The 14,697-nt window shown below is 43.1% G+C and overlaps 1 protein-coding gene across 3 annotated transcripts in view; it reads right to left on the reverse strand.

The window, feature by feature from the left end:
• The window catches only part of tcerg1b (transcription elongation regulator 1b (CA150)), a 46,481-nt gene that overhangs the window by 20,213 nt on the left and 11,571 nt on the right, over positions 1–14,697 (reverse strand). For all 3 annotated transcript variants that reach the window (XR_013963052.1, XM_080748922.1, XM_080748921.1), the window contains 10 exons: positions 13,977–14,183; positions 12,857–12,963; positions 12,334–12,422; positions 11,311–11,471; positions 8,727–8,802; positions 8,125–8,260; positions 7,578–7,667; positions 5,368–5,486; positions 3,213–3,363; positions 1,594–1,758 (listed from right to left, as the gene is read on the reverse strand). Coding sequence is in view for 2 of the 3 variants with exons in the window: in XM_080748922.1 (XP_080605048.1) it covers positions 1,594–1,758; positions 3,213–3,363; positions 5,368–5,486; positions 7,578–7,667; positions 8,125–8,260; positions 8,727–8,802; positions 11,311–11,471; positions 12,334–12,422; positions 12,857–12,963; positions 13,977–14,183 (1,301 nt within the window). In the remaining variant the exon portion in view is untranslated. The remainder of the gene's footprint in view (positions 1–1,593; positions 1,759–3,212; positions 3,364–5,367; positions 5,487–7,577; positions 7,668–8,124; positions 8,261–8,726; positions 8,803–11,310; positions 11,472–12,333; positions 12,423–12,856; positions 12,964–13,976; positions 14,184–14,697) is intronic.

Here is a 14,697-nt window from a genome sequence, read left to right on the forward strand (position 1 = left end):
CTTCTCAGTGAGATGTCTCCTGTTTGTACCATTACTGCTTCTGTGGAATGGGGGAAATGCCCTCTGCCGTGTTTGTGTTTGCTCTGCTGTACAGAGAACCAGTGGATTGGGTAAAAAAAACAGTGGATTGGGATTGCTTGTAGATCGGCTACTTTTTGTTTTGATCCTAGACGGACGTGCCGCCCCTCTATGGATACGGGAGGCCTGTGTGGCTTCTAACACGTTGTCCAATGTCCACCACCACATCTATAAACAATAGCGCGTGTGTCCAGTTGTGATTGAATGAAGGAGGAGCCGGGTCGCTGTCACAGGCAGCAGCACTAGACTTCGAGCAGTGAGCTGTCAACAACAGTAGCAGATCTGTGCTCCACTAGACTCACTCAGTATATACACAAACATAATAAATACAATACAGAATGAATTTAATGCTGTCGGAAAATACACGTGACGCCGCCAGCATATGTTTACATTTGTAAGATATATATATTTTTTTTTTCTTTTTTTTTTTCCCCAACTCGGTTTAGTCGGTATTCATAAACTGAACCGGTATCATCAAGTAAACCGGATCGAACCGGTAAAACCGGAAACCGTCACAACGCTACTACATACACACCATGATACTGTGGTAGTGTACTGTAGACTGAAGCTACCTACATACACACCATGGCACTGTGGTAGTGTAGTGTAGACTGAAGCTACCTAACATACACACCATGACACTGTGGTAGTGTACTGTAGACTGAAGCTACCTAACATACACACCATGACACTGTGGTAGTGTACTGTAGACTGAAGCTACCTACATACACACCATGACACTGTGGTAGTGTAGTGTAGACTGAAGCTACCTACATACACACCATGACACTGTGGTAGTGTACTGTAGACTGAAGCTACCTAACATACACACCATGACACTGTGGTAGTGTACTGTAGACTGAAGCTACCTACATACACACCATGACACTGTGGTAGTGTACTGTAGACTGAAGCTACCTAACATACACACCATGACACTGTGGTAGTGTACTGTAGACTGAAGCTACCTAACATACACACCATGACACTGTGGTAGTGTACTGTAGACTGAAGCTACCTAACATACACACCATGACACTGTGGTAGTGTACTGTAGACTGAAGCTACCTAACATACACACCATGACACTGTGGTAGTTTACTGTAGACTGAAGCTACCTAACATACACACCATGACACTGTGGTAGTGTACTGTAGACTGAAGCTACCTACATACACACCATGACACTGTGGTAGTGTACTGTAGACTGAAGCTACCTACATACACACCATGACACTGTGGTAGTGTACTGTAGACTGAAGCTACCTACATACACACCATGACACTGTGGTAGTGTACTGTAGACTGAAGCTACCTAACATACACACCATGACACTGTGGTAGTGTACTGTAGACTGAAGCTACCTAACATACACACCATGAAACTGTGGTAGTGTACTGTAGACTGAAGCTACCTAACATACACACCATGACACTGTGGTAGTGTACTGTAGACTGAAGCTACCTAACATACACACCATGACACTGTGGTAGTGTACTGTAGACTGAAGCTACCTTGGCCTGCTTCTCCATGTACTGCTTGAAGAGCTCCTCCCTGAGTGCAGAGCTGTCCACAGCCTTGTAGCGAGGGTCCGTCTCCATCCTCTCCTTCACCTTGCTCCAGCGCTGGCTGCCCTCCATGTGCTGCTGACCCAGCAGCTCAAAGAAGTCAGACTTCACCTGGACACACACACACACACACACACACACACACACACACACACACACACACACACACACACACACACACACACACACACACACACACACACACACACACACACACACACACACACACACACACACACAGTGTCAGAGACAGAGGTACGGGAGAAAGAGAGACCTGAATGTGGGGTGTTAGTATGCAGTGTTGGGCAATATTACTTAGGAGAGTAATCGTTACATATTACTTATTACTCCTTGGAAAAAGTAATAATATTATATTACTTATTACTTGGAATCAAGAGTAATATATAATATATTAAGTTATATTACTTTTTTTTCTTTTTTACCCCGCAAAAGAAAAGAGTTGTAGGGTACAATGACACAATCTGTTTAGCCAGCTCCTTTTAGAACAGAATCCAATTTATTGGAAAAATAAGTCTCCAATCAGCCAAACAAGCTTTATTTGACAGCTGTGATCAGTGCATTTACCAGACATTTAAAACTGTCAGTAATTTTGACCCTAGACTCTGTATGGTCTTTAACTCAGAATAAAGGATATAGGCCTAATCAGAAGGAGTATCTGTAAGTTGAAAAACAATCCAGCACCAAGGAGATGAAGAGAAACTACTTCTCCCTGTGTGTCGTTGTGTGTAAATGAGAAGAGGAGGGTCTCTCTCTCTCTCTCTCTCTCTCTCTCTCTCCAGTGTGTGTGTGTGTGTGTGTGTGTGTGTGTGGCGACGCAATCTACGACTCGCTGCGCAACTCTGTGTCAAGTTGACCTAGGCTCTCAGAGAACATCAAAAGAAGTTAACGACTGTCAATTAAGCAGCTGCATGCGCTGCTCTGAGTGCTCTCCTCTCCGGCCAGCGAGGCACGAGTAACGGAGTAACGAGTTGTTTTTTTGGCAGAGTAAAGCGTTATATATTACCGTTTTTGACAGAGTAATACCTTACACTACTCGTTACTGGATAAAGTAATAATATTACAGTAATATATTATTAGTAATTCGTTACTGCCCAACACTGTTAGTATGTGTGTATTAGAGCAGTGGTTCTCAACCTGTGAGTCAGGCCCCCAGTGGGGTCTCCAAATTATTTTGGGGGGTCCCCAGATGATTAACTTAATGTGCAACATTATTTTCTCACTCAACAGTAAACAAACTAAGATAAAGTTTAAGTGTATAGAGACTATCTGCACAATTTAAGGACTTTTTAATACCTCTAAAATGACAAATTAAACATTATATTAGAGGCAGAAAATGTGAAAATAGCCGATCTACATGCTCACAACGCAGAAGCCTTATTCAAAAGCTTATTGAAAATATTCTCCTATAATGGCATGCCCAAAATAGAGATGCCAGGTTGAAAGAATATATGTTTTTCAAACTGATTTAAAAATGATGCACTTCAAATACCGGTGAAAACATTGGTAATAAATGTGTGGGCTAGGACTGTGTACATGCATATTACCTTCTCTCCTCTGGTCTTTGAATCCTCCTTCTCTCTCTTCCTGACAGCAGTGATGAACTCAGTGAAGATGGCCTCTCTGTCCTTCATCTTCTCTATGGTCTTGAAGCGAGGGTCTCTGCCGTGCTTCACCGCAAACTCACTGAACGTTGTCCTGCACACACATAAGTAGGGATGGAGCTCGTTATTGAGCCGGGCTTTTATCGAGCCCACTATTGAGCGTTTTCTAATATTTTGTGGAAGATGTGAGACGACAAATTCAGAAACAGAACTGGTATCTTTTATTATTGAGTTTGTGGGCTGACCATCTATGAAGATGACAATAACAAAAGTAAAACAATATCTTGCCTATCATTAAAACAACCATTCATTAATGTGCAATAAGTGATAAATGGCTTTATATAGAATATAGTCATTTAGAATAGTACTGTAATAATGTCTTGGTCGCATCTTGTCTTGATTGTTTAAACATGACGTCAAGAGACGCTATATGCTCGATAACAGGCTTGATAAGCCCAAAGCTTATTGATACCCGGTAAATTTGTTATCGAGTATGTAACAGGCTCGTGTTTCGAGCTCCATCCCTATACTTAACAAGATCAGACATTCATTTCTTCAGGGTCCCTGCGTGTGACAGCTAGTTCATGTGAGTGCCGGTGTGGTGTAGCAGGTAATAGTAGATATATGGTATAGCTCACAATGGCAGTCGGTTGATTAAATCGACAAACTGTATTTGTATGGACAAAATCTGTATGGAACAAGTCTAAATGGCAGACCACTTGATCCTCAACTGAAAAAGTTTTAACAATTTAAACTTAACGAGATTTCAAAGTGAAGAAAAATTCAAGCAAACATTTAAGTGATAAAGAAGTATACTGAGAATTAGGGGTGGGGCGGTATCAACATTTTGTTATCGCGGTTACCGTCCTCCCATTTACCGCCGGTATTGCGGTAATTACCGCACCCCCGTATCTATTAATTAAGGTTCGGCGATAACCGATAAGACAAAATATTCCTATCATCTGCCCAAAATTCGTCGCTCCACAGTCCTATAAGCCCGACTGCTCGAGTTCCCCGTACAGCACAGTGGATCTGGCTTTTGAAAGTAGCAGATCTACAGGCTCACAACGTGTCGCATTCGCAACGCGTTCTGAGCTTGTAGATCTTTGCAGTGTCGGGTTACTATAGTAACGTAGGCTACAGAGGCGTCAATTGGGTATGGCAAGCTATGGCACCTGCCATACCTAGGCTACAGTGGGAAATAATAAAATGTACTTTTCATCGTGCCTGTTGCTAAGGTATGGCAACATGACTGGTGTCTTGCAGTCATGTTGCCATACCTTAGCTTTTGCTGAACTGACGCCACTGGTAGACTACTGGGGCTTCAGACACTGCACGCTGTTTATGAACAAACCAGATGAGACGGGTATAGTGATTGTGTACGGTCTGTGATTATGTAAACTCACGTCTCAAATCGCATTGATTGAGTGGTGATATAAACATAGTAAACAGGTTTTAGTTACCAGACTTGACAGAAAAGGTTGTAGACGAACAACGACGGGCACACGTGCTACTGTAAAAGTACTCACGTCTAGCGCTGGTTTCATTTTCGGTTTTAGTCCTCGTGCTCCGCCCGTATGAATAAAACAGAAACGGCCACAAGGTATGTATCAACATACTTGTATGAGTTGTGTCGTGTGGATTATGGAGAAAGTTTAACGCTGCTGAGGCTACGAGGCTACTGCACTGCTCCAGTGTCCACTGTGTCTCCACTCTCCGACTCAATGTGACGGGCCAAGCTTCCAGTTCCAAACATGTGGTACGCGGCCCAGAGCAGAGCGGCATGGAGCGCATGCGGTCCTCGCTTCTCCCCCGTTTTAAAACTCGCTTGTTCTCAATAAAAATAGCCTATTATTTGTCTTTTTTGACCGCGGTAAGGACCCTGACACCGCGGTAGGCCGCGGTATACCGCGATACGGCGGTACGGCGGTTACCGAACCCAGCCCTACTGAGAATATAGTTATACAGCCATTAAAAACGAATAAATAGATTAAGACCTTGCTGCAACAGTGTGTATACTGACATTTGACAGTTGCTTCTCTGTTAGAGCCATGCATGTTCTTGTCTGTCATTCCAAAATGGTGGCCAGGTGCGTTACCTGGGGTTGAGTTTGGCGTCCTCCATCATCCTCCTGAACTCGTCTTTGGCCTGCATCAGCTTGTTCTTCTTCTCCTTCCTCTCCTCCTCAGCTCTTGTCTTCACGTACGAATCAAACACCTGTGGACACACACGCACGTAAATACACAATAGGGCTGGGCGATATGGAAAAATACAATATCACAATATTCTTCCAAGCTGTATCATGATACACAATCTTATCACGATTCTTTTTCATGTTGTTTTTTATGGTTATTTTTCAAGTCACTTAACTCATACTCTGCGATCCCCGTCGAAACCGGAGATTTCCCGCTGTACCACGGTGCCATGCCCGTCGATCCCGTAAATTTAATTAGCTTTAATCATTATGAAAGGATTAAAAGTATTATCGCCTTTCGCTGATTCTGGCTCTTTAGGCCCGCCCCCTAACTGTATCCGGTCGTATTTCCGGTCTGGACCGGATCTAGCTTTCCGTATCCGGTCTGAGCCTGGGCCATAGTCCCGCCTCCATTGGTTTACTGTGTAACAGAAGAGGAAGCTACTCGTACTCGGCGATGGAAAGCTCGTTTTTCAATCCGATTTTTGCGTTTGGAAACTTTGATCCAGTCTCTACACGCCTGGATTATGATCCCCGCACATATCGTGCGTTTTGTGCGCGAACGTGTCCACGTGTTACCATAGCGCACAGCTGGCTTTTTTCAATGTTTTTTCATGTAAACACTGGCGGATAAGCAGGGATACAGCGTGGCAACGGATATGTCTATTTCAATGGGGTTTCTTTTATTCGAAAGCTGTCACCGAGTCTACACGTCTACTAGATGAGTCGCGCACAGATTGTGCACGATGCGTGCGCGTGCCCACGTTAAAAGGTAAGGACAATTTGGCAGCTGCTTACTACAGCTATGTTTAAAATGGCAGCAAAATTGTTAACAGTAGAACCATTTAACTAAAAGAAAAAGGAGTAACAGAATATTTAGACCAGTGGTCCTCAATGTGGGGTCCAGGGACTCTCTGGGTTCCTTTTTGGAGGTCTAAATTGACCCTTACAAGTATGTAACTCTGACGATATACAAATGAAACCAAATTGACCCGTAAAGGTCCATTTGGTTTCATTTGTATACTGTCAGAATTAAGGGGAGACCTTGACATTTTAAAGTTTGAGAACTACTGACTTAGACCAAAATGTAGGTTTAAATGAATTCCGCAATGAATCTCCGTATTACCAATTCAACATTCATTCATTGTATCACAATATATACAATATATCTCTGAAAAGGCATATCTTGGAGACATTGTATCGTCTCAACGATATTCATCACCATATCGCCCACCCCTAATACACAATAGGTTCACAAATAGGCTATGTGCCGCAGTATGGTTCTAATGATTTTGACTTTGGCAGGTATACAAAACGACAGGTTTGTCTCCTTCATTTACTTTCTTTTTGATGTTTTGCGTTAAATCTCCATTCATGATTCATTCTTTTTTTGAGGTGACATGCATTTAAAATGACCACTTAAAGTTGTACTATGTAACTTTTTTTATAAAACAAATCTTAAAATTCTCCTAACTATTAAATCACAAAAGTTTTAGAAGATCCGCGCCGTGAATTTCAGCCTGTAAAGCCTTCTCTGTATGTAAACTGAGATCCTTGCCGTGGACCGGATCTCGCGCCAAAATTGCGTCATCACACTACCGGCCAATCACAGCGAGGGTTATACAACTGCCGGCCAATCACAGCGCATCTTGAAGTGGGGTCGCTATGGCAGCCATATTTGTTGTCGCCCGTTTGTACCATCCCTTCTCTAGGTAATTTCGCCTACCAGGCAGGGTGAAGGAGTCCGTATCTCTGGAATTACTGAACGCACAGGAACAAGGGACCCCTTAAAAGATAGCTCTCAGCGAGGTGGAGGCAGACGCGGGGGTCTGAAGGTACGAAAAACGTCCGAAAGACGCGGACGCGACCGCGGTTTGCTATAGGGCTAATGACCACTAGTTGGGCATCTTACACAGTATGGCTTTAAGACTTCGGTAGAAAAGAAAACTAACACAAATGAAAGAGTGAACGCAGACGGTAATGCCGAATCATACTTGGTTGCATGCCGTGTCGTGCACCGCACATTACAAGTTCAACTTATAGATCTGGTATTTGAAGAGCAGGACACCCACGTGCACAAGTATAACAGTGAGGGGAAGACAAATATAGCGCACCTGCTTCCTCTCCTTTGGATTGAGCAGAAGGTAGCGAGGGTCGAACACAATCTTATGCAGCTCTTTGTCCCAGGTGGAGAAGGCAGACACCTACAGTATATGGACACACACACAAACAGTCAGTTTAGAGCAGGGATAGGCAACCTTAGTCACTGACTATATGGGAAATAAAAGCATGGCACTTCATTTCAAATAGGTTGCTGACCCCTGAGCTTAGCCAGACAACAATAAAAAACATGTTTAACCCACTGTGTCTGTTAGACTATGCACTGAAATGATAACGTTTGTAAGTGCAGACTATCGTTTACTGAGAGCAGGGATAGTTTGAATGAACAGGCAGTGTCTCAAAAATGTAGTCTACGTATGAAAAACCATGTACCTTTTTCATAATGTTGAAATTCACCAACCCGGATGCCAACATTTAGTTTGTGGAGTATTTCTATAATACAATAAGACCTAGGTTTGGAACGCAACACACCTGACTAACATCAGAGTGATTTGTGTGTGTGTGTGTGTGTGTGTGTGTGTGTGCAATTAAGTCTGTTACCCCTCTCTCCAGCAGCATGTCTTTGAACTGGGTCATCCGAGCCTCTAGGGGCACTATGGCCCTCTCTCTGGCAGCTCTCAGCTCTGCCTCCATGGCCGCTTCCTTTTCCGAGTCGGCCTCTTTGGCCTCGTCCTTCCTATGGACATTACAGAGACAAAATGACATGGTCACACATGGGCCGAATACCCTGTCTTACGTCATCAATTCCAGTGACTGACGGAGGGTACGTCCACACATCAGGCTTGTAAGGAGTCGAAACGCTGCTGCCTATAGCTGCATTACTTCCCCTTACCTTTGAACTTTCACACTTGCAGCTAATGTGAGTGTCACTATAAGGTCATGACCCTGTATTGAATCCTTGAGCTTGTGACCCCGCAACGGCAAAATGCCTCTTCGGTAAGGGTCCCAACACCCCTTCCGGGATATTCCTTTAACATGGGAGTGGATGGGGGTTACCTGACTGACTGACTGAAAAGTCAGCAAGTCTGGGTTTTGCCAGAGAAAGCCTAAGGTAAGACTGATTGGTTGGGCATTAATGAAAGTCTGTGGTTAATCTAAGGAGTTGGTTGGTCAATTCACACCAATCAGAAATGTAGACTCACTTCCTTTTCTTGGCTTTGATTGGCTCGTCGTCACTCTCCTCAGCAGTGGCTGGTACCTCTGGCTCGTCCTTGAGGCCTGGACACGCACAAACACACAAGCGCACCGAGTTTGGACACATTATATAAGCAAAGCATAGAAAATTATTTGAACTGTCCAAAAGATATTGCAATTTTTAAGCAGTACAAAAGGTAATTATTCACCAAGATCTCTCTAAACTCCCTATTTTGGTCATGTTTTACGAGTGCATCTCTCCATTCCGACACTAACCACATCTCTTACCCTAACCTCTATGGAAATGTTGCCACTCCGACAATAAGAAGTCACTGTCGGAGTGGCGACATGTCGGAATGGACAGCGCCCCCATGTTTTACAGGCTTGTGAGTTTGTTTATAGACTATTTTCTCTATTCAAGTATATAGGGCTCGTTTATATACTGTATATATATCAGGGGGAGAGTTCCGCCGATTTAAAATGAGCCCAATATGGAACTAAAACTTCCTATGATTGGCCGCTAGTTGCGCTGTTTTCCCCCTGGCCGGTTGCAAAAAGAATTGTTCTCCATTGGATCTCATTCATTTTCCCCTTTCGTGTTCTAACCTTAATTAACATTTTCATGAATACTTTATGGTTCCTATCGCTAGTTAAAAATTGCCTTTCAATCACGATATGCGTTTTGTGAAAATAAGGTCCCATTTCTGTTAAAATTGATGATAAAGTTGAGGGGGGCAGCCAATAGCCTCCTCTGGTTGCATTTCAATCTATGATGGCAACACCCAAGCCAAGGACCCATATTGTGTCATTTGCGCTGCATAGAAACCAATGGCTTCGCTTTGTCCATATTTTTGGAGCTGTGTGGAACACAAGCTCCCTATACATGGCCGTGTGTGTGGGTCTGTCTGTCTGTCTGTCTGTCTCCGTCCGTGTCTGTATGTAGTCTAAACTTCGGCGCGTAACTAGTGCCGCACCATTTACGCCACTCGCGCAATATATACATCAAAATGTGCGGCTCGGCCGGGAATGGTGTTCTATTACCTTTCGTTCCGATCCGCCTTACCATGCCGACGTAATCGGCAAAAAACGACGCTTAATTGTCCCATTGACTTATAATGGGACAATGCAAGAAATCACTTTCAAGTATTTTTCTCTCGTAAACCATAGGAGCTACAGTTTCAAACCTCGGAGAGGAGATTCATAATGATTTTAAGAATGAATCGAAAAATAATTACATCACTCGGCCTCATGGTGGCGCTATAACGGCCCACTTTACGTTTTGCCCCGTAACTCTTGAACCGTAGATCGGAAAATTAAAATTCTTTTTTCCCTGGATTCCTTGGGTCAAGACGCATCTCCCCATAGATAGCCCAGGATAGATTTTCCGCCATCTTGAATTTTCTCCAAAACACACTTTTTGCTCCTTTTCCTACATATTTTCTTCAAACTAGCCCTTACCCGTTCAAAGATATGAGCTCCGAAATGATGTGCAGTGTGTGGGTTATGGGATGTGCACTGTGCACACAGTATATGAGGGATGGAAAGTAACTTTAACTGGTGCTTGCATGCTAATATGTAGGAGCATCAATGTAAGAAATACCCGTTCCATTTAACGGCTACAGAGATACTGTGTACCGATCTGCATGATATTTGGACATCATCTGTAACAGGGCCAGAACCACCCCCCCCCCCCCCCCCCCGCCCGCCTGCCAGCACACACACCACCACCCCCCCCCCCCCGTGTGTGTGTGGGTTTGTGTGTGATTGTGCATGGCCTGAACAACAGCGCCCCTCCCTTAACATGTGTGGTCACAAAAGGTACTGTAGGCTAAATAGATATAGATACAGCATAAAAATGCTAATATACAGCATACGATTTGTGAAAGTGACAAACAGGCTTCACAGTTATGTCAGGTGTGTTCATATGCTGATGGTGATGCGATTTCAGATCAATTGCTCCAGCCACCGAGGAGAAACGCTGAGACAGACAGACACTCACTCACTCACTCAGACATTCGCAAAATTATAGTATAGATGTCACAAAAATCGGTACACATGATCTAGCCTGCCCTGAGCATCAACTGCAATACACACACACACACACACACACACACACACACACACACAGCTCCACTTCGAACAGAGGTTCGATTTTTTATACAGTCTATGATATATATATATATATGCTGTATGTTTTCATGGCTAGGGCTGTCACGATATGACATTTTACATGACGATTAATTGTCACTCAAATAATTGGCGATTTAATTGTGTATTTGTCGTTGATAATTACATTTCTGTTTGGCTTTTAGGCTTTGAAGTTGCATATGGTAGATATGACACATAACCTACATATACAAATACATTACTGACATATTTGACAACTTACTACTTAAAAAATAACATTGATAGTGGAAATAGCCGATCTACAAGCTCACAAGTTGTGAGCTTGTAGATCTGCTATTTCCACTATTTCTGTCATTTTTCAACATTCACGATTATGACGATTATGACAAAATAATTGCGATAATGTCAAATAATCACGATTAGACGATTATGTAATAATTGTGACAGCCCTATTCATGGCCCTACCGGTCTTCTTGCCGTCGTCCAGGCCTCTCTTGTGCGGAGGCTCCTGGATGTTCTTGTCCACGTCGGCCCGGCCCACCAGCTCCTCAGGACGGTCCCACATGGACAGGCGAGTGGTGGGGTTGTAGAAGAACACACGGTCATCACCGGTCCACACCACGCACCTTGGACACAACACAACACACACGTTGTGAGCTTGTAGATCAGCTTTCTTCACAATTCTTTCAGGGTCTAGGGAGTGCCTGAGATGGTGTTGGTAGCTATTAGCCGGGGACCCACAAGCCCAAAAGCTCAAGGAATAGGGTAGGACCTGTGATTTTCTGCCGTACTTTTTATTTCTGTTTTATCTATTCGTTTGGTCATTAAGGTCCACAGAATGAGAGGCCTGCTCTGTCGGAAACATCGCGAAAAAAAGTTATGGCCATTTGTATATTCACTGTCCCATTGACTCCACTAGAAATATAAAAAAAGGAAAAACATCTGCTTTAATTAGCATGTGAGGGGTCAAACTAGGGGTTCTTCATGATTCTGAATCCATTGCAAGCACTTGTTTTGCATAAAAAACATTGCTTGGGTTAACTTTCGGCAGCCCAAAACTGTGAAGAGTGGAAAAAAAGTGATGACTCATCACTTTTGACTGTTTCGGGGGGCTGATATCTAGCCCAAGGAATGTTTTTCATGCAAAACAAATGCTTGCAATGGATTCAGAATCACGAAGAACCCCTAGTTTGACCCCTCACATGCTAATTAAAGCAGACTTTTTTCTTTTTTTAAATATTTCTACTGGAGTCAATGGGACAGTGAATATACAAATGGCCATAACTTTTTTTCGCGATGTTTCCAGCAGAGCAGGCCTCTCATTCTGTGGACCTTAATGACCAAACTAATAGATAAAACAGAAATAAAAAGTACGGCAGAAAATCACAGGTCCCCTCCCATTTTGGTGACTGGGTCCCCGGCTATATGGATCATGACATACACAAAGATAATCTAGTGGCAGAGTAAATCTAGGGTAGGGTAGTGTACCATGGAGTGCCCGGGATGGGGTTGGTCGCTACAGGCTTGGCTTTCTGAGCTGCCTTCTCCTCCTCCGTCATCTCTTCCTCTTTAGGCTCCTGCAGACACACAGAGGAGAAGAACATTTGTGCAACCTGTACTCAAACTAATTGATTTAATACATTTGATTATCAATTTGTTTCATTCAAAAACGTCTACAAATGTAAAAAAGGGTAAAAAAAAAAAGAAAAGGAAAAAAGTATTCCACAGATAGCTACTTTTGACAAAAAGAAAATAGGGCTTTAGTGGTTAATAAGATTAATCGATTTAGTTGATTTGCTGACATCCAAATCGCTCGAGTCGCTGATTTTCAAGATTAGCCAATTAATTGAATAAACATTCAAAATATACAGGGTCCACATACATTTTCAACAATGAATTTTCTAAACCCATTTTACCCCCATTTCCATGGTGAAACAAAGAGGCTCTCATCAATGCACCAAGACAGACTGAAAACAGACTCACTGGCGCTGTGTGTGGAACGCGTCCATACCTCCTTCTCATTGGCGGTGTCCAGTTTGTTCTCCTCCTCCTCCATCTCCATGGCCTCCGCTTCTTCCTGGGCCAGACGCTCTGCCTTAGCCTTCTCTGCTTCTTTCTCTGTGAAATAGGATATTTGTCATTTCTGCCCTGTGCAACTTCAAAGTTGTAAAATAGCAGAAACGTAGTGTGTATTCATAATGCTCCAGTGTTCAATGACAAAAAACACAATTGAAATCGTTAAACCAGTCATTCCACGAAACCGGTACGATTTGGACATTTATTTCGGGAAAATTTGATCGAAATTAATTACTTTTCTGAATAGCCCACACCATTAAGGACATATTTAACATGCAGAAACACTTATTTTCCCATCTCAGGCTTTAAATTAATATTTTTATATGGAATAATCCATTCAACAGGGTTGACATTGATAACGGGGTTGAGTGGAACGGGGTTGAGATTTTTTACTCAAGATGGCAATTACTCTACCTGTGGTGATTAAGAGGAGACCACATGGCATGCATGACATTAGGAAATCAGATACATTGTTGAAATAACAAAGATAGTTTTCACAAATGATTGTTTTCTATCTTTATTTCATGTAACAGGGTTGAGTTGTTAAGCTTTACGACCACACTATGAAAGTATAAATGACTATAAATAGGTGTAAAAAGTTGGGAAATGTCCTCTTTCTGCAGCATCTTGCTCAGAAGACTTGTAGAATGCCATTGCATGTTGTTGATGTCACTAAAGGAGCAGTTCATACTTTTTACAGAGAGGAGAATGACTTTGTAACGGGGTTGAGTGCGATTGGGGGACGGAGCTATATTATGTGATTTTAATGATAAATCATCTATCTATTAAAATACTAAACATGACCAGCAATAGAGCATTGCTGGTTTTATGTGAATAGCATAATTTATGGATTATTTTACATTTTTATTAGTTATATCTCAAGTCCACTTTCCTTAGCAGCCATCGGGGACATGAGAAAATGGACAAAATAGGTGGTGTCTACTAAAAAAACAAATCGTACCGGTTTTGTGGAATGACTCAAACGCAATTATTTGTGTGACAATTAAACGTCATGTAAAGATGTCATAATAACGGTGACAGCCCTGTGGTTGTACCTTTGTCCAGCAGGGCCTGGGGTTTCTCCCAGGTGGACTCTAAGGTGCGGTTGTTGTAGTAGTACATCTTGCCGTCGGCCGTCTTGTACTCGGACCACTCCGGGAGCTGCAGGGACCCGGCCAGGGAGGCGGGGGCCGCCGCCAGCGCCAGCCCAGGGTGGTGGTGCATCATGGGAACCAGGGGCGGGGCCATGCCGGGGAGCATCCCTGCAGTCCATGTGTCAGAGGGGAAAGAGTGTTGATTGGTTCACAGATATATATATAATATATATATATATATATATATATATATATATATATATATATATATATTGTTTATTACATTTTTATCACACGATTTTGTAACCCATTTTTTCACCCGGTGTCTATTATCTAATGTAATCCTGGGCGCTACACTCCCAGTCCAAATTGCTTCTTTTCACCTGACGGGGGAAGTTTCCCCGGTTGGACGTAGCGCGTGGAAGGAGCACGTTATAGACCTTATTCACACCGCGGCCATCTTTGATCACATGACCACGTCGGGTAGCAAGCAGCCAATCCTGCCTTACCCAAAATGCAGTTTTGAGCTTCTGACTGGCTGATGCTAACCGACTTGCTACTCAAAGATGGCCGCGGTGTGAATAAGGTCTATTCCAACCAGTTCCATTCCCCTCCATCAGGTGCCCTGGCTGGCCAGGGGGAGGCAGTATAGAGACCAGGATTACTGCATGTTTTTTGTGAG

The sequence above is a fragment of the Nannobrachium achirus genome (genome assembly GCF_963921795.1).
Source record: "Nannobrachium achirus genome assembly, chromosome: 19".
NCBI classification, from domain to species: domain Eukaryota; kingdom Metazoa; phylum Chordata; class Actinopteri; order Myctophiformes; family Myctophidae; genus Nannobrachium; species Nannobrachium achirus.